This window comes from Labrus bergylta, chromosome 16, assembly GCF_963930695.1.
Source record: "Labrus bergylta chromosome 16, fLabBer1.1, whole genome shotgun sequence".
In the NCBI taxonomy this organism is placed as follows: domain Eukaryota; kingdom Metazoa; phylum Chordata; class Actinopteri; order Labriformes; family Labridae; genus Labrus; species Labrus bergylta.
In genome coordinates, this window is record NC_089210.1 from 26,143,713 (window position 1) to 26,166,963 (window position 23,251).

Sequence of the window (23,251 nt, forward strand, 5' to 3'; positions counted from 1 at the left end):
TTTGTATTCACAAAACCTCTCATGTAAAGTAAGTACCCGATTTGAAAAAACCCTGAATTATACAAACAAATTACAGCACACTTTGTATGGTGGGCCCCTATTTAATTTTCATGGATGTCTTACAAATATAAACCTTTTTTGAACGTTCTTGTCTGCACTAAATAACTGGACATCTGTTTATTTGTATAATTCAAAGCTACAAAGGTAAGATTGATAATTAATTAATTAATTCATACTTTATATTTCCACACATAGCTGTTGACATGTTTAAATGAGATAGCATTTAAAATGTATTTTTGTGCATTCTGCATACACTTCAAAATAATTGTAAATTCATGCATATGCCATGTTTCTATATATTGCTGAATAAACAGAATGAATGATTATAATGGGTTGTATGGAGTCGCCGTGATAGGTATTCAGAGTGTGCCAGGTGTCAGGAGTGCATGCAGAGGAGGTAACCCAGGAAAGAGATCAGTAATCAGAGGAGCTGCTGGCAGTGGTTGGAAGTTAGAGCGTATCAGGTGACTCTATTGTCAGATCACATGAATGTAACAGAGTTAGAGAGGTGGAGGAGGCATGGGGTAAATCTTAGTTTTTATGTGTGATCCCTATAAAATGTATTTTATTCAACTGTAAAGCCACCTGCTGTCATGTAGTTACTTGATAATTGTGAAGTTCTGAGTCCTGAGTAGTAAGTTAACGTCTGTCTTTCACTGCCCTTACTGACTCAAAGTTTGGAGACTGTTTCAGGGGGATGTGGTCAGAGATGTACTCTGGTAGGCTCTAGCACAGTGCAGGTTTGAGGCTGGTGAGGTTTGTTTCCACTCCACTGCTATAAGGCACACAAATATGCCTCATCTGCCAACTTGAATCCCTGGAGGCATTTAGTATGAATTTGGGTAAGCGAGGAAACTTTGGATTTTTTATTGATTGATTGATTGATTGTTGTTGTTTTTTTAAGATTGTTTTTTTGGCCATTTTGTGCTTTTAATGGAGAGACAGGACAGTGGATGGAGTCAGAAATCAGGGAGAAAGAGAGTGGGGAATGACATACAGGAAAGGAGCCACAGGTGGGATTTGAACCTGTGCTGCCCCCTTGGAGGACTGCAGCCTCCATACATGGGGCGCGCGCACTAACCACTGCGCCACTGCGCCACCAGTGCCCCAATTGATTAATTTCTTTAGTTCGAACATGTAAAAAACAAAACAAACAAAGAAAAGCTGTAATTAAAAATAGATTAAATACACAACATGAGAAAGAAAATTCAATGTCCTTCATTCACTCTTGCATGCCCAAAAAGTAGTAGCAAGATGTTAAAACTGATCTTATCCTACCCCTTTTACCCAATTTAATAGGTATTAATTTGTATTAATTAGTAAGGCTGTTAACTTCTTACTGAGACACATGCGCATGATAAGTTCTGCTTTAAAAGACCAACACATATAAATGCAAGAATTTTTCTAGATCCCAGAGGTCTTTGAATGAATAAGAAGGGAAAGGCAAGAGCGTGTTCCAAAACCCTCTTTGGCTCTTCCTGAAGATTTGTCATACATCGAAGCAACACACTAAATGGACTATACAGAGACAGTTTAAGAAAAATCTATTCTCACTGTATTAATGGAGCAGAGATCATATAAGCTCCATCCACACAGTCGATTTATTTCACTCTTATCTGCAGTTGTAAGAAGTGTTTCTTTTAGCCTGGATAATGTGTTTATGTTCTTGAATTTGTCTGATACTCTGATTGTAATGTCTCCTCTAGCTGCTGTACATAAAGATGTCAGCTATGCACTGGGAGGCCAGACGGCGTCAGAGTTCTCTGGACAACAGGATGGCAAGACACAAGCTGCAAGTAAATAACAGGTTTAACTGACCGTACTAAGTGCACATAGTCAGGTAACTCTAATGAATTCAGGCAATGTTGAAATATAAACTTCCAAACACTGCTCAGCAGCGGATGGTGGTGCAGCAGTCTGCCTGCTCTACTTTATTATTGAACAACAGCGGGGCTGATTGGAAACTGAGCAGGGACATGTAACACCCCGGCAAGGGGCAAACTTGTTTCCTGCGTTAGTGTTTCCTGTGCTTGTATCCGGTTGCTGATTTTCAGGATACATTGAGATACAGAAACCTTTGTCTTTTTTAATATTATTATTATTTTTCACAGTTTGGTATAAATCAATTTAAAAAAAAGATGCTTACACTGCAAGCACTCATCCAATCAAGTGTATTTGTCTAAAATCTTATTACAATGACACTTATCTCAAGCCACATTCACCTGACCAGATACATATCTTACATATCTTATTTTAAGATATAAAACACAAAAAATCAGTCGGACAGTGGATAGAGTAGGGAACTGAGAGAGAGTGGGGAATGACATGCAGGAAAGAGACAGGTCAGACTTGAACCTGTGCCGCCTGTTTGGAGGACAAAGCCTCTGTACATGGGCGCAACCAAATAAATAGGACATCCATAGCCCACCAGAAGAACTTTTGAGTAAAAAACAACCCAACTGTTTCAAACTACAAGCTACAGAAACACTAGAAATAAAGAGAATCGAAAAGACAGCTCCAAGAATTACACTTTAAATTGAATAAATAACACTTTATATTTAGCCTACCAATTTGTTCTGTCTGTTGAGGAGAAATTTGTTTTTTTGACTGCTGGAGTTTTGAAGTGCTGATTTCAGTTAACCATTTGTCTTCACAGATGTTGCAGAACAAACCTGAGACCAGTAGCAATGAACCTGCATCAAATACAACAGAAGAGCAGACAGGTATTTTTATTTTTAAACAACACCATTCATCCAGTACTATAGTTGGTCCTTTTTTTAAAGCAGTTCCACTCCCTCATTTTTCCCTCGGTTGTTCTCCATAAGTATTTTTACTTCTTAACTTGGTAAAAAGTAAACACACACTACCTACACTCCAACAAACACAAACAAATACACACCCGGCTAGCCGTCACAGTCCAGGGTGCTCTCAGTAACACAATCACCCTGATGGATTCAGGAAGGGTCACACAGTCTGCTCCACTATGTGTGTCAGAAATCAGGATTACTGTTTTCATCACATTCAATCCTGAAAGGAATGATGGCATGTACTGCAGCCATGTTTTTATTTTATGGAAATCACTGACACTGATCAGTTAAGATTCCTGAGTTTAGGGATAAGGATAACTTTATTGTCCCGAGATAATTCTGTCTTGGACTAAAGCGACACGCAAAGCTGCAATAATAGTGATACAACCATCAAATAATGAAAGAACAAATGAGTATTGTTTGGGAAATTATACCTTGTTCATTCAAGACAGTGTATATAAAAGCTTTTATTTGAATGTTTGCATGTTAACATATTTTGCAGCTAACCCAAGTCAAGTCCATTTCATTTAAATGGAATTATCTATTATTTTACATTATAAACAACTATTTAATTAAAATGTTGAATTGTTATTAATGCATAATTATAATCATAAATATTTAATCTGAATTATCCATAATAAGGATTCTGGAGTCTTTGGTTGCCTCGCAGCCTCATGTTTGGCTCAGCTTGAATCATCTTTTTCATGTGATGTTTCCAGCTGGAGGACAGTGTCCTCACTGTAAGGGTGACCTGAGGACACCTGTCAATCACAGTGCCAAGGTCCCCAACAGATACTCAGTAAGTCGCTGCACCTTCCTGAAGATACAATAGTACTGTCAATTTAAAAAAATACAATGAATGAGAGCCTCCAAACCAGTAGGCATGATCCCCTCATCTTTCTTTTTAAATCAAAGCTTATATATAGAAGTGTTAAAAAAAATGTCTCTTCTTTTACAGTCTTTGCAGTACAAACAGCAGTGGTGAAGAAAATGAGGAACAGCACCTCTCCATGAGTCACCTGCAGGATTACTGGACAGTTTGAAAGTTCTGAAAAGCATTTGTTTTTGCTAAAAAATTAACTGATTTCTAATGATCACAGCGTTATTTAAGGTTAATGGGTTTCTTTGAAGATGTATCCCTTCTACAAGTAAAACTGAACCAATGGTTGACCTTGAAAACATGTTTTCCTGTCATTTGTTCATTAAGGTTTGGATTTAAGATCACAAACAGCTTAGATGTTTAGAAATGGTGGCATACAAATATGAGTTTCCATTGTCTTTGATTCATACATTAAAACGTTGATCACATAACAGGTAATAGCTTTTTTTTTTAAACCATGGACCCCCATTTGAGTTTGTCCTATGGGTTCCCCGTCTGATAAATTATGCTGTAAGAGTTTTCATGCAAAAAGGTTGAAATAAAAACAATTGACCAAAACAGGTGTTTATTCTCTCATGCTGTTTATGGATGAAAGTAAAGGGGAAATAAACTGTATGGGACCAACTTGAACCCTCTAAAGGACCCCTGTGGGTCCCTGAACCTCACTTATTTGAGGATACCTGCTTTGGCACAAAGTTTTAAGTCTTGGTGTTTGACATCAAAAAGAAAGAGAAATCCCTCATTGGTGTAATGACTTTAATCAGATACAGATTGATTTGTACATCATAACCTTGTTCATAAAGTGCAACACAGAAACAAAAGCTCAAACAATCCAGCTCTTCTCCTCTTCCTTAAATATTTCATTTATATTCATCAACAAATGAAAAAAAAAAAGAATCACCTGAACATTCCTCACAGAACACATAAAGGTTGATTTTTAAATAAAAGACACATACAGAAACTTTTCACTTCATCACAAGTGCACATTTCAGCCTGGTTCAATCTCAGCAGAATGGAGCATGGTGTCAGTTAAAGGGACTGTGGTGAGGGTTCAGTTAAGTGACTGTGTGAAATTAAACCTTGGAATAAATAACGTAAAGTTAAGGTAAGTTGTGGCAGTAAACAGCCTTCCCACCCACAAACTGTGTATACGCAGCAGGGGATTCATTCCACATCTAAAAAAATAATTACACGTGTCATTAAATCTGCAATTTTCTTTGTACCCAAAACATGTTTAAATTCGGGTTAGGTTAGTGAAATCATTTTTGAAAGTCATGTGTGAACTCAACAGTGATCTCTGTCTAACAGTACTCTTGTGTTGTCGCTGACAGAACAACTCTTAAGTCTCAATCTTGTGTCGACTGAAAACTTTGGTTTTGAATAACTGAGCATAGCTGGAGGAAAATGTCCACATTATTCTGTCTGGATTACGTTACTCAGCAGTTTAAATAGTTATGTTTTGATAACTAAAAGTGTAAATCCCTCTTTGTCCGAGCTGATATCTGATGTTCTGTACTTTTAAGACAAAGCACTCCAGATTTGAAATGTTTGCTCTTGTGCAGTAACTTCGATTTAGATTAGTCAGATAAACCTTCAGCAGGAAGAAAATACATTTTTTGTACTCTCTCTAAAATATCCAATTACTCTTTTTGACTTTTCTATCGACATTAACTACTTGTATCTGCAATCCCAGCCCAGCAAAATAAATTAAATCTAGAATAAGCATCCTTGCTAAAAAGATTTTATACAAACTATTTTAAGAACTACATACTGTATGCAGGAAAATAGCTTTAGTGCCAAAAGTGCTGTTGTTTCTTCATCTTTACCACAAAGTCTTCAATGATATTCTCTTCAATGATCCTCTTATTGGCAAAAAAGAAAAGAAAAGACAAGCTTAAATCAATCTGGCAACTTCACAAAGGAAAACACTAACACACACACACATACAGCAGTGCAAATTCAACCACCACACAACAAGCCTAAAAATACAACAGCTTTTCTTTAAACACAGTTTAAAAGTGTTTTTCTTTTTTTACATTTCCAGACAACTTCAAGCATTCAAAACAAAAAACACCTGAAAACAATCCCAACTGAAAGTTATTAAGTTAACTGATAGTCATAGCTTCCGACTAGGCTCTGTATCTATTTATACATTTGTAGGGAAAATAACACATTTTTCACATTATTACACACGTTTTTTTTATTTCCCGATTAAGCTTGGAATGACTTAACTCTTTCTGTACATACTCTTCATGCGCTCTCTTAAAAGAGGCACACATGCTTTTAGAGTATCAGTCCCTCCACCTGACCACTTTTAAGACAAACTAAACAGAGGACTGGAGTGTAAAATGATATGAACACATGTGGAGTTGGCTAAATTATATTTTAAGTCGTATAACTAACTCCATTTTGCTTTACCCAAATGTACAGTATATATGTTTAAGCAGCCTATTGTCTCAGAGAATGCAAACACAAAGTGAAAGAAGACAGAGACACCTGATTTTAAATTGGATTTGAGCTTGTGTAGCTTAAGTCCAAAATTAAAAAATTAAAAATTAAAAGAGAATTCAATTCAGCATTTTTCACATAAGAGACAAACAGAGATTTATTAGTAATGTTCTGTTGCTAGGCAGCTTTCACTGACACATGAAGGGCCCCATCTGTGAATATGAAACATCAAGTGTATATATTTTAGAATTTCAGCCTTTCCCCCAAATAATATAGATCTCTTTGTCTTCGGTCACATTTAGATTTAATTTGCCAAATCACAACAGATCGAGTTAATGAACAGAACCATCAGGGCAGCAGCATGCCACTGTAAAGTTGTTACTTTTCAGAGATTTCAAGTTTTAGCAGAGGGCTGATTATTAACTACATTTATTTCCAACAATTTAATGTCTAACTTACTCTCAGTATGCTTCAAATAAGGGATTTATTGGGTCATCTAAGGTCATGTTCACACCTGTAAACAAGGAATAAACACATTAATTTACTTTCAGGTCCAGTTCATGTTCATACTGGTTAGTTCACAATGAAAACCAAGAGCTGTACGCATGACTGACAACAGATTCCTCCACTGAATAGTATTTTGAAATGTCATCTTGTATTATCATCACAAAAAATCTAAATATTGGCAACTTGGTAGAAATTGAGCCTAAAACAGGAATCCTACGTCTCACTTACGTGAACCTTGAGCTGAGATACATTCATCTTCATGTTTACCAAATGATCATACATTCACATTATTTTTCATTATTAAGAATGGTATCTACTACAATTCATTCCCATTGGTTGCTGCATTTTGCTTTCCCATCAAAACCAACACGGTTTGAGGTGGCCTTGAAACCAGATGAGATACCATTCCAGGTCAATTTTTTTGATATATGACAGAGTTTAATGACATCCTTTAAACATGCCTGAACAAAGAAAACTTCACAGGCAACCACAGCAAAGTTTGTTAAAAATGAATCAAGCGCCTTAAATTGTCCACTGGCAGAAAAACCAAACTACACCAAACTCGTTTATTTGAAGCATGCTGAGAGCTTAAGTCTGACTGGGAGGTTTAGGTCACACACAGAATTATTATCTTCAGTCCGAAAAAAGGCTTGAAAATAAAAAGAACAATGTGTGGGGAATCAAATGTTTCACATGGATGAATGACCTGCAAGATTGAAGTGAAAACTCTATCTTCAAATCAAAAACAGGATTGGAATTTGATTCTTTTTTCATATTCAGTAGTCATAAACTCCCCTACAGCACGTTTAGCATACCGTTTTGTGAGAGGTGTATGAAAACCCTACGTAAGCTCCAATGATATGGACAATCACTACAAAACAAAAATGACTATATTAAATGTAGCCACACTTTACACAGCTGTTGACTAGGTACACGGCTCAGAGGCTCCTGATATACTTGGTTTTCAACAACATGAATATGCAAACAAGTATGACTCAAGCAGCATTGTGCATAATTGTGTACATCACTATGACATTGGTAGTAGAGCCCAACCGATAAATTGGCCAGCCGATAATATCTGCAGATATTAGCATTTCAAGTGACTATTGGTATCGGCTACTTTCATCGCAGGTATGCGCTGATGTTTCTAGATGTATTTACCAGTGAAAAAGGATTTCATTTGAGTTTCTTTGTATTACACTAGCAGTTCTCTTTCACCAGTAGAGTGCGCCAACCAGCATTATCACTCTCCAGAAGTGATGATGCACATACATGAGCAGTTACTCTCTAGTTGATTTTTCAAGGATAAAAAGCCTAAGTCACAATTTAAATTATTTGAAAAACTGCAAACAAACATCTTTACACTTAAAATACAGCTTGAATAGTTGATTACAACAGAAGTCCCACCTCTGGCAAAGCAAACAGCCAATCATAGTTAAGGATTTTAGGTTGGCTAATATGATTTCAAAAGGAGCCCATGCCCTCTGGACACACCGCCCCTGTCTGGCACAACAATGTAACCCTCAGCTAATTAAAAAAATGTAACCCACAAACTGTTCATTTTTCTAAGCTACAATTGAGGAATGTTTCATAGCACTTTTTTGAGTGCAAAAAACAAAAAAGCTTGGAAGGGACAATCTCACAGACACATTGTTAAAAGCAAGTCTATCAGTGATCTGAGCTGTTTGGTCCAAAGCAAAACACACCGTAACGTCAATGTGGATTTTCTATCTTAATGTCCAGTATGTAAACACATGCTCTGACTAAATGGCTGTGTAACAAAGTGATCTGTGATGGGAGTTTTGTCTCCATTTTCCTCATTGCAGAAGTGGATACTTGATATTATCTTGCTGCTTCGTACCTCACTCTCTATCACTGTCCCGTGCCAAAGCAGTAAGGTAATATGTGTAGCATTGTCATGCTATCTAATCGTTACTGCTAACTACTAAGCTACATAAATATTCGCTTTTAGAGACAGATTTGTATCCGTTTTTATTCTTCTCAGTGCCCTTTCCAGGCTTCCCACAAGGCCTTAACTGAAAGGAATACTACTGAAAGGTGTTTTTTGTTGGTCTAGTACAGTAGCAGAGAGTTTGCTGGAATGTTACTTTATATGGTAGAACAGACGACCAATCCAACTGGACCAATAAGTAGGGAGATCGGCTGAAGGAGGGAGTTAAAAATTAGATGAGCAGGTATGAATTTCTTGATTCCAGTGTGTCCGTTTCGTCTTTCTCCAATCTGTGAATTCCTGTGTCACCTCCTTATCTCTCCTCTCTCCTTCCTAAGCTTCTCCCTGTCTCTTTTGTCAGTAGCGTGTAGAGTACCAGTCATTGTCGGTCATCTGAACCAGCTCGTTGACCACATCTAAAAGGTTGTAGTTATATTTGTTTAGCAGCCGCTGATTCAGCGGTCGATCCCCAAATCCCATCTCCACCAGCACGGCCATCATGGTGTCCTGTGTGGACGCATCCACTGGAGGCTGCACAGAAACAAGATCTCTCATCAGTCCACAAATCTGTTACTACAATCTTGATTGGGATACCCTTGTTTAAGTGCTTTACGAGAACCGCAAATGTAACAACGAAAATATAAGACATTAGATACATAATAATATTGGATACAAAGTCCTGGCTGACCTGTGTGGGGCCTTGTCCAGTGAAGAGGGCTTTGTAGGCAGAAGCAGCTACCGACAGAGCTCCTTTCACCAGGCCGCTGGTAATGCCTGGGTGCCTGTGAAGAGACAATAGAGGTTATGTTCAGAATGTGGCTGCTTTGTAAAAAAAAAAAAAAAAGCCACAGCTAAATCTCAAACTCAGCATTTCTACAGAAACAATATCTTGAATAAGATATTAACAAGAACAAAACTACTGGGTCATGATGTGCAGATCATGTTTACTGTACCACTACGACAGTCCTATACGACAACTATTCCTTTTATATTGAGTGAGATAGATTTACTTTGATAGGACCTTGACAACAGTAGCATGTTCTGTTTTTCTGTTTTCAAACTGTTGACATGGAAGAGAAAATCTCGATTGTTTTTTTATGTTATCATCTTTTTTTAAATGATCCTCATGACATGTGCTTTATTTTAAGTGTGTGTAAAGAGACCTGGGGTCTTCAGGGCTGTCCTCCTCTGTGCCTTCGGCAGCTTTAGTATCATCTGTCTGAGTGTTTTTGGGATCAGAGTCTGTGGGACAGCCAAACATCATATTATCTTCAGCTCTTCAGCTCACAGATCCACCCAATTTCAGAAGTCAAACATACGGTCAGCTTTGAAATCGACATTTCTCCACATTGATGAGGAAAGGGTAAAACCTGCTGCGATTGAGTAGAGCTTTGCTAGCATGGCTCCTATGTCGCTGCTGCCTTTATAGCAGGGTGCTTACCTTCCTCTGTTTGGTACAGATCTGAGCCCTCTGCTCCTTCTGCATCAGCTGCAGAGTCCACTGTAGCAGCCACATCAATTTCACCACTGCTCTCTGGACTGAGAAATACAAGACATTGTAAGTATTAACAACCAGTGCTACCAACACATGTTCAACCAAAAAGCTAAGTAAAAAAAAGAGAGCTGCAATGAAGTGTTCAGGAGCAAAATGGTTACAACACATACAGTAGCTCCAATCTCTGCTTAACTCAGAACATTTGAACCTCTTTCGGCTCACAGTTGTAAATCTTCAGTACATTTGTGCTGCTGTGTTTGTATCCCCCTCCTTGTACTGACCTTGGGGTGACGATGGTTTTCGGCAGTGCCACAACTTCAGGAGTCAGAGGCTCATCGTCCAGCGTCTGAGACGTGCAGAGCATGTCATTGGCACTGCTAGTGCCGGACACTGCCATCGCTGGCGCTGCTGCAGCGTCACCCTCACCTGACTGCCCCTCTGGGGTGGAACTGCCTGTGTGGTCAGGAGATGGGGTTTCTGGGTCTGTTGGGGTCTTGTCTGTGATGTCACCAGGCTGGGACAGAGCAGAACTGCAATTGCAAAAGGAAAGATGAATAAAAGGGATTGTAATGTCAAAGGATCAAATGGCCATTGATAAAGTCCTTTCTTGGTTTGAAATGAATCTAAGCTCATGGTCTCATGTGTAACCTCCTGACCCCCCTTTTTAAATACATTTTAGGATAAGTAGGATCTAATAAGAATAAAATTGAATTCACACAGAGATAGTTTGGATATCTTGATTGCTACAGTCACCCAGGTTGACATTTTGACCCTTTGTTTCTGAGTGCTAAAACATGTTTCTGTTTATTTTTATCTTACTTCTGTGTTTGTTGGTGTAATAGTGCTTTGAGTAGTAAGAAGACTAGAAAATCGATATAGAAGCTCAAGTCCATTTACCATCACCATGAGTCCAAAGAAGAGGACAAAAAGTCTAAATCAAGCATATAAGTATATGTGTTGTAATCCCTGAAGATTTCTATTCCAACACAAACTGCACTGGGACCAGTGCTGTAACTGTTTAGTCAAGGTGTCACATACCTATACATAGAGTCCCCCAGTGGGCGAGTTGTGTCAAAACAGTCGGGGAGGATGATGATGTAATCCTCTGAGGAGGTGGAGGACGATCGACTCCTTATGCCTTCGATTTCCTCTTCATCCTCCTCTTTCTCCTTCTCCTCCTCGGGCTCCTTCTCGCTCTCCTTCACTCTGGACTCCACGCAGATGCTCTCCACGGGAGAATCCTCAACTGTATCTGTGTAGAAACAAAGAAAACTCATCAGGCATTTTGTAAGCCAACTGTAAATTCTCATCGCATTTATTTGAAACCTTTATCTGTGGTGGATGGACCATTGTGAGTAGTGTACAAAGCGTACAATGTCTTTTCCTAACCCCACGCTGACTCTTCCTTAGCAACTAACAGTTTGTGTGTGTCCCTTACAGCAGTGGTTCTCAACTGGTCGAAAAATGGCGACCCAAATTTCTTAGATTTTTTAAATCAATCAAGAAAAAAAATTGTGCAGTTTGGACCTCAGGGTACAAAACATGAAAAGTGATTTATAGACTTTCTCTCAGCATTTTTCTTCCAAACACACATTCACGACCCACTGAAAACGGCTCTGTGACCCACTTTTGGCTCCTGACCCACCAGTTGAGAACCACTGCCTTAGAGCACTTCTGTGCCATGTCACAGGCCACAGCACAAACTGCAGGTTACACTTTAGTTTGGTTTTTGCTCTGCACAGGCACAAGTTAGCAAACCCCACAGTCTTACAGTGGACGAGAAGTAAGATCACATCCACTGACTCCATTTACCTACAAACAGTTCAAACCAGCAAAAACACCACAAGTTCTTGTTTTCATGTTTTGGTTTATGTATGGCTCAATATATAAACTATATATAAAGTAAAAATCTAACAAAGTTGATAAATGTTCCCATGGATAAATAAAAATGTTAAATTCACCTGTGTTTGAGTGCTCCTGCATTGTGGAAGCCATGGGTGAGCCATGGAGCGGTGTGGGTGCTGAGCTGGGGCCGGGTCCCAGGATCTGGGCTGCAGACAAGGCAGCAGGCAGGGAGGCTTTCAGCAGAGGAGGCAGAGAAGCTTTCAGTGTAGCTGGAGGTTTCTGGGGGGTTTTGGGGCTGCTGGGGCTGCTGTCTGGACTCTCCTCTGTTTTCACTATTTTACTCTTCACAGAGGAGGAGGAGGAGCCACCCTGAGCAGCCGGACGCACCACTAAAAGCAAACAGGAAGTGCACTTTTAGTGACTCTTCTCTGCTCTTACTTACAAATAAAACCATTGCATTTAAATTTTAAACAAATCCAACCTAGAATACTTTTTAGGACAAAGTAAACCAAAAGGCCACTAATAAAAGTAGAAGTGCTGACTGACCTTTACCTGTCCCTGAGCGAGGCCCTCTCATAGGGGTGTGGTCAGGGGCTTCCTCCAGTGTCAATGAGCGAATCACAGTCTCACAAACAAACTGAGTCCCACTGATGTCATCATTCCCTTCCTCCTGAGCCGGGACTCCGCCTCCTTCTGCTCCAGGACCTACTTCATGAGGAACATCTGAGGACAGGTGAGCAAATGTTAAGACCTCAGTTGCATGATTATGATGATCTCTGATGTACGTCGCTTTGGATAAAAGCGTCTGCTAAGTGAATTGTAGAATTTTAGATGGCTAGATGGTAAAAATGGCTCAACCATGGATCCATACATTTTCTTCCGTTGCACCAGGCATCGGTCGCAATGGAAGCAATCCAAGGATGTTGACCATAGCAATGCTTTCCAGCTCCTCCTGGGGGATTCCCATGTGTTCCCAGGCCAGATGGGATTTACGATCCCTACAACAAGCTCTGGGTCTACTGTGAGGTCTCCTCCCAGTTGGAGCTTCCCAGAACACCTCAAAAGAGAGGCATCCAGGAAGCGTCCTAATCAGATACACAAACCACCTCAACTGGCTCCTTTCAACAAAAGAGTAGCAGCTCTATTCCGAGCTTCCACTGGATGTCTTAGCTCCTCACCCTATTCCTAAGACTAAACACAGCCCTCCTCCAGCCTCTGAACAGCAATACAGCTTGTGCTTGTTCAATGGGCCACAAATAAGTAAGTGGAAGTAAAACAACAAACTATCAGCTGACCAATACATTGGTTTTGCTGTGGTTACTTTGCGTTTCATTCTTTATCAACAAAACTAAATTTGTGGTATTAAAATGGAACCGAGAACCTTTAGAAAAAGATCCATTACTCATGATGCTGTTGATGGCTTCAGCCTCTTCCTGGATGAGACCCAAGGAGGGACTGCTCTTGTCCTGCAGGTGGCCATCTTGAGGCAAAGGGGACATGCATGGAGTCATGTCTGAGCAGACACAAGACAACAAAGACAGGGAACTTACTGAACCCAAGTCTTTTTTTTCTTATCAGTCATGTCCTGTCAGTAATCAACTTATAGAACTCATTTAAATGAAGTGATAAATAAGTTTGACTGGAGTTGTCAATGTAGCCACGTATTGATCCACGTTCTGTTTTTCAGTCTTATATCAGACTTCTGCATGGTTCATATGTAACAGTAGTAGTATCAGTGTTGGACTTTGAACAGAAGTTCTGAATGTGTCTGGATTAAAACAAACCATGAGAACACTTCTTACCAGCATGCGTGTTGTTTGGGGCACTCTCCAGTTCTTGGACGATGTTGATGTCCAACAGCTCAAAGGACAGAAGATCCTAAGAGATCAGCAACAACATACAGTTAGCTTAAAACTCCTTACATTATGGGAAATGTATGACCCATACCAAGCATTATATGTCAGGATACGTCTCCATCTGCTGTTTTGATTTTTACAATTCTTTTTTTTTTTTTTTTTTAAATGGTATTTTCTGAGACTTCCATCTATGTGGAATTCACAGTACATATGGGGTCTACATTTTTAAGTCATGTTCCTCCACTATATTTCATTGTTAAACTGAACGTCTTTGGGTTTTGGACTGTTAGACAAGAACATTGTTTTTTTTGGGAGGGGGCTCCGAGTACTTGTGTCTGGTATGTTTCATCATGTCTGATGTCTTCATTTAGAATGATAAATATGAAAAAGCTTCAAGGTGAGTCATCAAAAATATAAAATCATGTTTTAAAGAAAGAAAAAACAGAGGAATTTTGAGATCAAAAATGTAAATAAAGCAATTAGCGAAGGAAAAAAGTCTCAGAACTATTCAATTAAGTTGCATAGTTCTATTTTAAATGTGGATTGTTATCAAAAACAATTTGCTCAATAGATTCATTTGACATTCTTTATTAATCCCCAAGGGGAAATTCTGGTTTTACGTTATCAAAAGACATGTTTCTCAAACACATAGGCCCAAATGACAGGATCTATTGCATGCATCTATGGCATAGCATTAATGGAGAAATGTCAGAGAGGGGCTGCTAAATAGGGAGCACCAGAGCTGTTGGGGGTCCGATGCCTTGCACAAGGCAGTACTCAGGAAGTGACTTGGCATCTCTCCAGCTACCAGAACAACTTCCATGTTTTGTTCTGCATTTGGACTTGAACGTTGCCTTTCATCTTGACTAGCCTGAGGCTTAAATTGAATGAAAATGTGAGAGACCCCACACATGACGACAAATCATTACGGATTAACATTTCAGTTATTATAGTGTGTGGTATGCAATGCGCAGCCAACTCAGCAACGCACACTAACCCATTCATTCACCAACAACCAGAGTCTCAACTATCAACACGTGAAATCTTGCGTGGTCAAACGCAACTTAAGAGTAAACAAACATGATGGGCAAGCTAACTGTGGCTAGCTGTTAGCTGGTACATCCATTACGGTAAACATTTTGTCAGTTGGATTGTGGTTTGTTTTACAGGACATGTTGTATTAACACAGGTGTTGTTGCCACAAATCAACAAGTTGGTCCTGAATTTATGACGCCCATCTAACATGCTTCGTGATTGCTGTTGTTGCCATGGTAATGTTTGTTGTGCTTCCTGCTTCAGTCAGCTTCCCCAGCTTGTTCTGTTCCTCGTGACAACTCACAGAGTCCGTGCTCGGCCGTCCTCAGTGTTCTCCCCACACAACAGGATTTCTGATCGTAAATATTGAACACCAGGTCACATAGATTGACTGATTTATTGGCTGATCAGTTGGTGCAATATAATCACCACACCACAGGAAAATCTGGCAAGATAATCTTTGGATTCATCAGTTAATCGGACCTTTGCTGACTTTGGTCAGAAGGGGGGAATCAGGCACAAAATCATGAGTGCTCATGATGGATAGGCCGGGTCATAGCAATAAGTAAGGTCTTTTACCTGCTTTTTGTAACATAACAATGAGTAAGGTCTTTTTACCTGCTTTTTTGTAATGTTAACAGACAAAGAGTAAGGTATTTTACCTGCTTTTTGTAAAGTGTCTTGAGATAACACTTGTTATGAGTTGATGCTATACAAATAAATTGAATTGAATTGAATTGAATTGAAATTGAATTGAATTGTAGAGTGTAACTCGCACAGACACATCTGTGCAATAATCATGCTGTTTAATCTGCATTTTGATTTGCCACACCTGTCAGGTGGACGGATTATCTAAGCAAAGATGTGCTCACTAACACAGACATAAACATATTTGTGAACAAAATGTATTATTAATGAGCCTTTTGTGCACATAGAAAAAGTTTTTAGATATTTGCTCGCACCTCTTCCAAAATTGGAGAAAAAACAAACGTGCTGCATCTATATTTTTGTGCAGTGCCTTAACATTCTTACCAGTTCCATATGCATTTAAAAAATAAATAAATAAATAAATAACTGCCTCACAGCTGTATGCGTCCACCAACCAGCCAAAGTAGATCCACACATGACAGTGTTATAGTGACAAGCTGGGGAGGGTATTCTTATATCAAAAATGTTTGCCACTATATGTTACCCCCTCCGAAGAATACCATAGAACGCCCCTCTCTCTCTCTTTATTTTCTATCTCTCTCTGTTTCTCTGCAGAGCATGTGACTGTCAGGAGACCGTTCTCATGACAGCAGAATGAGCAAATATGCCAGAGGCGGAGAGAGAGTTTCAGTTTGAAGTCCTGAGACATTTTGCATTTGGGAGAATGGGGCAGATGTGAGGTCACAGTCAGCATGACCTTTGAACACTAATTTCCTATTATTTTATCCTTGAGTTCAAGAAACGATCTGTTTGATTTAAATATAAACCTTCCAGCTGTTCTCATAATATAAACCTTTGTCACACCTGTAGTGTGAAGTGTACAGCAGTGTAATGATTGATGATTTTTGTACCTGTGCAGTTAGCAGATCCACAGAGGGGATGTAGTATTCTTCTTGGTCCTCTGACAATATTGGTTGCTCTCTGGAGGCTGCACATGCTTTTCCATCCTTTGTCACTGGGTTCTTACCCTGCAGATACATTATCATGTTATTTAGCACACTGTACACCTATAACCTCATCTATTTGTATCTGTTAATATGCTTTTCATTTTTGCTTTTTTCTGTAACATGATTTTTTTCCTTCCTTTCCACCCATTGCCCTACCTGCGGTGTGACACATGGGGACACCAGTATCCCATCAGCCATCATCGGTGCCGGGGCCAGAGGGTCGACCACGATGCTGCACCAGACCCTGGGTCCAAACTGCTCTCCAGTGTGGGCAAGACGCCAGTGGGAGGTGTAGGAGCCCTCCACAGTGGGGGCACACAGTGCTACACTCACTATACCAACCTGGACACACAAAGATTTATGTGGATCATTAGCATTTGAAGAATGCTTTACTGTACGTTTACTGTACAATTCAAAGAAAGTTACATAAAACATGAGGGATTAGCTAGCAGACATGTACATCATAACAGATAAGTGATTGTTTCTAACTCACCTGTCCAGGCTGAAGGAAGGGGACAGACACCTCCCTCCAACGGTCCCCAGATCCCACCGCTAGGTTTCCCCACATGAATTTCAGCTGCAGGGAGAAGGGAGGGTTAATAGAATTACTTAAAGGAAGAATGTGCAACATTTTACACATAAATACAGCAGAAATCAAGTATATCCTCTGTAAATATCTCTCAGAGTCATGACTGTCTACCAGGAGTGTATAAAAACTGATTGAGTGAGAGACTATAGAAAAAAAAAATAACATACTGTACTCACTGCTACACGTAAACGTTCTTAGATCATGTCGCGTAAATATACATGCAATATGAAGCTATGAGCAAAATAAAGAGCGCTACCATTAGCCTGCTAACACAACAATGCAGCTTGAGACAAGGACAATTTAGTCCGCCGCTTGCACTTGCACTGTGTGATCAGTAGAGCCTGCATGAAGAGTTTGTGCGCTGAGAAGAAAAGCGCTGCACGTCCGTCCTGTCTCTATGACAACAGTCTGTTGATAAAAGCCGCTGTATGACCGACACGGCTCTGTTAGTTTTTACTGGATGTGTTTTCTTTTAGATAGTTTCTTTCCCAATCAGAAACAGAGAGAGAGAGAGAGTGATGTGGTTACAAGGAACGATCAGTAGGAGGCAAAAATATGAGGAATCGTATATTTTTTTAAGAGCGCTGGAGACGTCAACAGCGCCTTTCTAAAAAGTTGAACGATTTTTAACCTAGAGCGCTCAAAGTTGAGCACAAAAAAGGCGGGGCACGCGGAAAAAAAGATGTGGATGGTTTAATGTTTGGGGATTTGACCGTCTTATTTCATGCTTACAAATCTTAAGCAACTCTAAGTCAATGTGTTTTCTGACTTAAAAACAACACTAGCGACCTAGTCAAAAAAGTGTAACTATATAACCGATTTACAACATATAATACATACATACAACATTAAATTGTCCAGACTTCATAAATCTTCACAAATCCTCCAGTCCAGCAGTTAAAAACCTTTAAAAAAACAATTACAAACATGAAAGAGCTCCTCACCTTAGTATCTGCACTCCAGTTAAGCGTCCCAGTGTTCCTCATCTTCCAGTACTTTATAAACTTGGTCCCGGGTCGCAGACGCGTTCCATCAGGAAGGTTCTCGTCCAGAAATGCAGCTGTCATGGCGGGAACCACCAGGGGACAGGGGCGCTTTGGGCGCCTGGAGCAAAAGAATTAAAACCTTTTAGTCCTGCATCTATCTGACATTGTGCTTTAGAAGATGCGTTAACAACTTTTACAACTTTAACAAGAGTCTGTCTTGTATATACACCAGCCTAACTAGCTTGGACTATAGACGGTATAGAAGAAGTGGATGTAGATTGTGATGTCAATAACAGGTTTGTGTATTGTCATTATGAGGTCTTTTCAGCCATGGCCATCTTCATTTTTTTTGAGACAGAAAAGTCCATGTGTGAAAGAGAGGATGGGGTTAGAGAGCAGTGAGGGAAAGAAAGCACTATGTCCTGATAATTCCAGCTCTCTGTTGCATAGTGGGATGCTGCTGTAAGTCATGATAACTTGCATTTTAACCTGGGATTCTTATTTTTTCTCAGCCAAGAAAAAACATTAAATCAAAATTGTACAAACGGAAAAAAGAACAGACCCATCCAAAAAAAGGTATTTTCAAATTACTGCACTAGAAGGGACCCGTCAATCACAAAGTCGCCACAACCTAAAGCATTCCCTGCTTTAATGTCTTTTACCATGGACTGTTTATATCAATGGACAGAGACTGAGTCAAGTCACCCATCTGTTAGAGCATGGGGCTTTGGAGTTCCATCGACGGCTGTCACCCTTGTTTGAAGTGCTTTTAGTCAACCTGACGACAGGCTGAGAGCTGGAGCAGGTTTTAAGCCTCTTGAGATACAGCTACATCACGCCCACCTGTCAATCATGTCAGCTATGTGGCTTATTGTGAATAAAGCTTATCCTTCATAAAATCAAAATGCATAAGTTATCTAAAAATTAGACCCCCTTGTACAGTGTGTGATGATCGAGAGATGAGCTAATCAGACCGTTTCGTTTTTTGGAACCAGGCTATAAACATGCTGTCAAAAAACTGTCTTTTTTGAATGGGTGTGTATGTGACTTCTGATGCTTCTGCATCTAGCCTCAAACGGACACTCAACCAACTGCAGGATTTTGCACTTCTGTGTCGGCTTAATTTTTCAACACCGGAGGTAGCCACTTGATATTAGACCATGTTGGATCATAAAACACAAAATCCACATTATGCTGTATTAAAGAAGAAAATTAAATTAAAAGGAAAATATTAACTTAGCTACAAATGAACTGAGAAGTAGTCACATTTGCATCCATATATTCTATTTGCAGTGGAGTTGCCCCCTGCTGTCCAGTAGCAACAAAGCAGGTTTAAAGCACTCCTGAACTAGGATCCCTTTTTAAAACAAGAGGCTCCATCAACTTCTGATATACTAGTCTTTGGTTTGGACATGACTTTGAACATACTCAGGACTGTTGTGCTGTGTGGCTCGCGGCTGCAAGAGGACAGGGGAGGAGCTTCCGTCTCTGTGGGAGGAGCTCCACTGTATGCCCCGCCTCTCCATCCTCAACTGTTTTCTGATCTCTTTGACCTCGGCCTTCAGCAGGCGCTTCTCTGCTTTCAGACGCTGCTTCTCTGCCTTCCGGAAACTGCGGTCCCCTCGTCTGTAGAACCTGAAAGATAGTCAAATTACGAAAAAAGGGTTAAAGAGATGACATCATGGCGACACAGATGACAATAGTTAGTAATAAACACAGACACTAGGTTTTGGGAATAATATGCCATATCAATCATTATTCACTTAAAACATGAAATATCCCATCACTGCAAATGTTGAGTCCAGTATAGAGAAAAAAAGGAGGTGGTGGAGGTTGTATTTATGTGACTAAATGTGACAAATGCATTGATTGGTTGATTGATAGTTTGATTAATTTATTTTCCATTATTTTAAACAAAATATATCATCATTTTTAACAAGTGGATTTAAATCTCATAGCTTGTTTGTTTAATGAAGGTATCAAGTTAATATGGCAATGATCTATGTATCGCACTCATAATATAGTAACAAATAGAAATCTGCTCTGTTTTTCTGTATTAACGAGATAATTAACTCAGAAATACGAATTATGTGGTGCTTGCATTTCTGGGCACAACACTCTGTGTGGATCCAGTATTTTAAGCAACTGCCTCTCTTGAGTGTCCACTTTGTGTCTTGAGTCAACATGTAGTCAACCTGAATGCATTTTAGATGCATCACTATCAGTGAAGCACGTCTTACGAGCACACCAGATCAGATCAGGTGGGGTTTGTGTCTGAACTGAAAAGATCGAAGTTGCCTGTGGAAAGTCGACATAATGACAATCCCAACTAAATTTATGTAGCATCTATGTTTCAAACCTAAAACAACATAAAACTGGGTTAACCTAAACTGTCTAGTAAAGTTTGCTACTTTAAGTGGTCTAAATGAGAGCTGCTGTTGGGATTTTTGAGCAACAGGTATCTTGTTAATTCAGAAAAACAGAGCAGATTTTTATTTCTACATGTGACCGCAATAAGCTCAACAATTCAAGGTAAAGAAATCTTAAAGTTTGATAGTGATTATTAAAAACATAATTGTTATTGATGGAGTCTCAGAGTTGTAATCTTAACAGAGGTACAGTACCTGCTGTGGTCGGGGGCAGGTGATCCGTGCTCTGGGATGGACAGAGGAGTCCTTGCTCTCACCAGGTTGTGACTGGGATCGTGAGAGAAGCTGCAGGGCTCGCACAGAGTGCAGGAGGTGCACACACTGAGCAGAGACAGAGAGAGGAGGAGATACAGAGGAAGGTAGAAAATGAAAGAGAGAGATGAGAGGAAGGGTCATTCCAATTTAAGACTAAACAACATGACAAAGAATACAGAATAACAAACTCTAATGACACAGTGGATTCCATAAAAAAAAGTCCACAGCAGTGTCCACTGTGAATAGCTAAGCTACTGTGCTATTTCACTTTTCCCATGATGCTGAGACACACGGAAAGAGAAAGCAGAATGCCTAGAGTCAGGGTGTACAGGGAAACAGAAACTGATTCTTAATTTTAGGTTTCAGAAATCAGGGAATGACTGCCTGAAGGCTGTACACCTCAGCATATCAGTCAAGTTGATTCACAAGTCGGTAAATCCTTCTCACCACAGCAGAAGCGACAGGCGTCACCTCATCATCTTATTCTATTGGACATAAATGTGATATTTTTTTTCATGTTTAAAAGACACATATTATCCTCCTTTTCTACAAGTTTAAATAAGTCTCAGAGCTCCCCAAAACATGTGTGTGAAGTTTCTTTCTAAAAATCCACTCTGATCGTTCATTATGCCTGTATAAACCCCTCAATTTCAGCCCTGCTCAGAACAGGCTGTTTCTGTGTCTGTAGCTTTAAATGTAAATGAGCTGGGTGTTTTGGGTTTACATTGAGAAGGCAGACTCAGAGGGCAGAACAAACCCCTGGCTGTGGGAGTGTCACCCACTTGGGGGAGAGGTTACTGCCCTTTGTGATGTCATGATGGGAAAATCTCCAAACGGCCTGTTTGAGCACACATTTTCTGAAAAGTGGAGCAGGCAAAAGACGGAGAGGATGGACTTTACTCATAATTGGGGGGTTTGTAGACAGACTAGAGACACATATTAGAGTTAGAGGAACATGGTGAAGAGCATTTTGCACAATATGTGACCTTTAAGACATCCCTTCTTTAATTAGGGGCAGAAATGTTTTAGAGAGGTCACAGTGACCTTGACTTTGAACGCCATTTAGAATCAGTTTAACTTTGAGTTGACATAGATATGTGTGCCAAATGTTTTTCCTCAAAGCAATCCTAAGATAATACAAACAGAAGACTGAGACTTGGTTGGACTACAGCCTGAACATTTAATGACACATTTAATTTATTGTGACACACATTGGGCGGCTGTGGCTCAGTGGTACAGAACCAATAAGAAGGTGGCAGTTCGGTCCCCAGCTCCCGCACTCCACATGCCGAAGTGTCCTTGGGCAAAATACTTAAAAGCAAATTGTTCCTGCTGTCATTAAAATCTGTGTATGACTGTGTGTGTGTGTTAAATTCATACTGATTGGCACTTTACATAGCACCCTCTGCCATCAGTGTTTAAATGTGTGTGTGAAAGGGGGATTTTGGACATGACGAGAGTGGAGTAAGAGTGCATTGAGTCCTCAGAAGACTAGAAAAGCTCCCAGTAAGAGCGCCCATTCAGCTGTTTCTGGTAGGTCTCTTTTGTTGGCTACTGAGAGGCTTTGCTCTGACTTATTACAGCAGTGTGAGCCAGGAAAAAAAAAAGGTTTTCTTGTAATTTACTTTCAATTAACTGTCTTACACTTGCAGAAAGAAATATCATGTTGCAAATTGGTACTCAGTAAAAATATAAGCTTTTTCAGGTCTGTACTGAACAGGATCACATATGTGTCATATGCTTGATACAGAAAAACTAAAAATCCCTGTTATCCCCTGAGAAAACTACTTTAAAATGCTTGTTTGCTTAACAGTGGTTGGATCAGTCTTTTCTAGGAAGGCAGGAAAACTAAAGGTTGAATGGCTTTCATGACAGCATGGAGCAGATTTACAGATTGTTAGGTGCACTTGCATGCAGATATCTGTTTTAAACTAATACATGAATTGTCATCAGATCTTGACTCATGGGAGCTAGGATATCATGCAGGTGTAATGGGTTCCGAATGCTTTTGCTTTATAAGGACTGTTTTCCTGCAAACACCAAAGCCTGCTGATAGATGATTGGTCAATAATACTCAAACAACAAATGCACAACAAACAGAAACCTATACTTACTTTACTAAATTCAAATGTATGTCAAGATTGAACACTTTTTTTTGTAGAATTTGTATAGAAAATCTGGCTCATCCTGTGACTCCCCCCTACCTGGCTCTGTGGGAAATCCCCCCTACTACAATTACTCTCCTCTTCCTGACTGTTACCTGCATGGGCAGAGCTTCAGAGCCAATAAAGGCTGCCTGCTCCCCTGTACAAATCCCTCACCCAGATTAATTGACAACATATTGTACATTTTCGATAGAGACACAACTTTTTGTTTGAATGTTTTGTTTGATTTATTTTTACTTTAATTTCTCTGCCTTGGTCTGCATAACCTTTAAGTCCTCTACCTCTACC

The 23,251-nt window shown here is 39.7% G+C and overlaps 1 protein-coding gene across 6 annotated transcripts in view; it reads right to left on the reverse strand.

Annotated features, from left to right (window-relative positions):
* Positions 1 to 4,486: 4,486 nt before the first annotated feature.
* nbr1b (NBR1 autophagy cargo receptor b) overlaps positions 4,487 to 23,251 on the reverse strand; it is a 32,276-nt gene continuing 13,511 nt past the window's right edge. The window contains exons 8-24 of one of the 6 annotated variants that reach the window (XR_010668818.1): positions 20,739 to 20,864; positions 19,543 to 19,749; positions 18,073 to 18,232; positions 17,033 to 17,116; positions 16,696 to 16,881; positions 16,444 to 16,560; positions 13,796 to 13,871; positions 13,375 to 13,473; positions 12,540 to 12,716; positions 12,110 to 12,382; positions 11,187 to 11,400; positions 10,430 to 10,678; positions 10,095 to 10,192; positions 9,817 to 9,895; positions 9,342 to 9,435; positions 7,975 to 9,184; positions 4,487 to 7,840 (exon numbers count right to left, since the gene is read on the reverse strand). Coding sequence is in view for 4 of the 6 variants with exons in the window: in XM_020644209.3 (XP_020499865.2) it covers positions 9,011 to 9,184; positions 9,342 to 9,435; positions 9,817 to 9,895; positions 10,095 to 10,192; positions 10,430 to 10,678; positions 11,187 to 11,400; positions 12,110 to 12,382; positions 12,540 to 12,716; positions 13,375 to 13,473; positions 13,796 to 13,871; positions 16,444 to 16,560; positions 16,696 to 16,881; positions 17,033 to 17,116; positions 18,073 to 18,232; positions 19,543 to 19,749; positions 20,739 to 20,864 (2,413 nt within the window). In the remaining 2 variants the exon portion in view is untranslated. Of the gene's footprint in view, positions 9,185 to 9,341; positions 9,436 to 9,816; positions 9,896 to 10,094; positions 10,193 to 10,429; positions 10,679 to 11,186; positions 11,401 to 12,109; positions 12,383 to 12,539; positions 12,717 to 13,374; positions 13,474 to 13,795; positions 13,872 to 16,443; positions 16,561 to 16,695; positions 16,882 to 17,032; positions 17,117 to 18,072; positions 18,233 to 19,542; positions 19,750 to 20,738; positions 20,865 to 23,251 lie in introns of all 6 variants that reach the window. The other 5 variants (XM_065964264.1, XM_065964263.1, XM_020644209.3 and 2 more) reach the window with 5 other exon arrangements.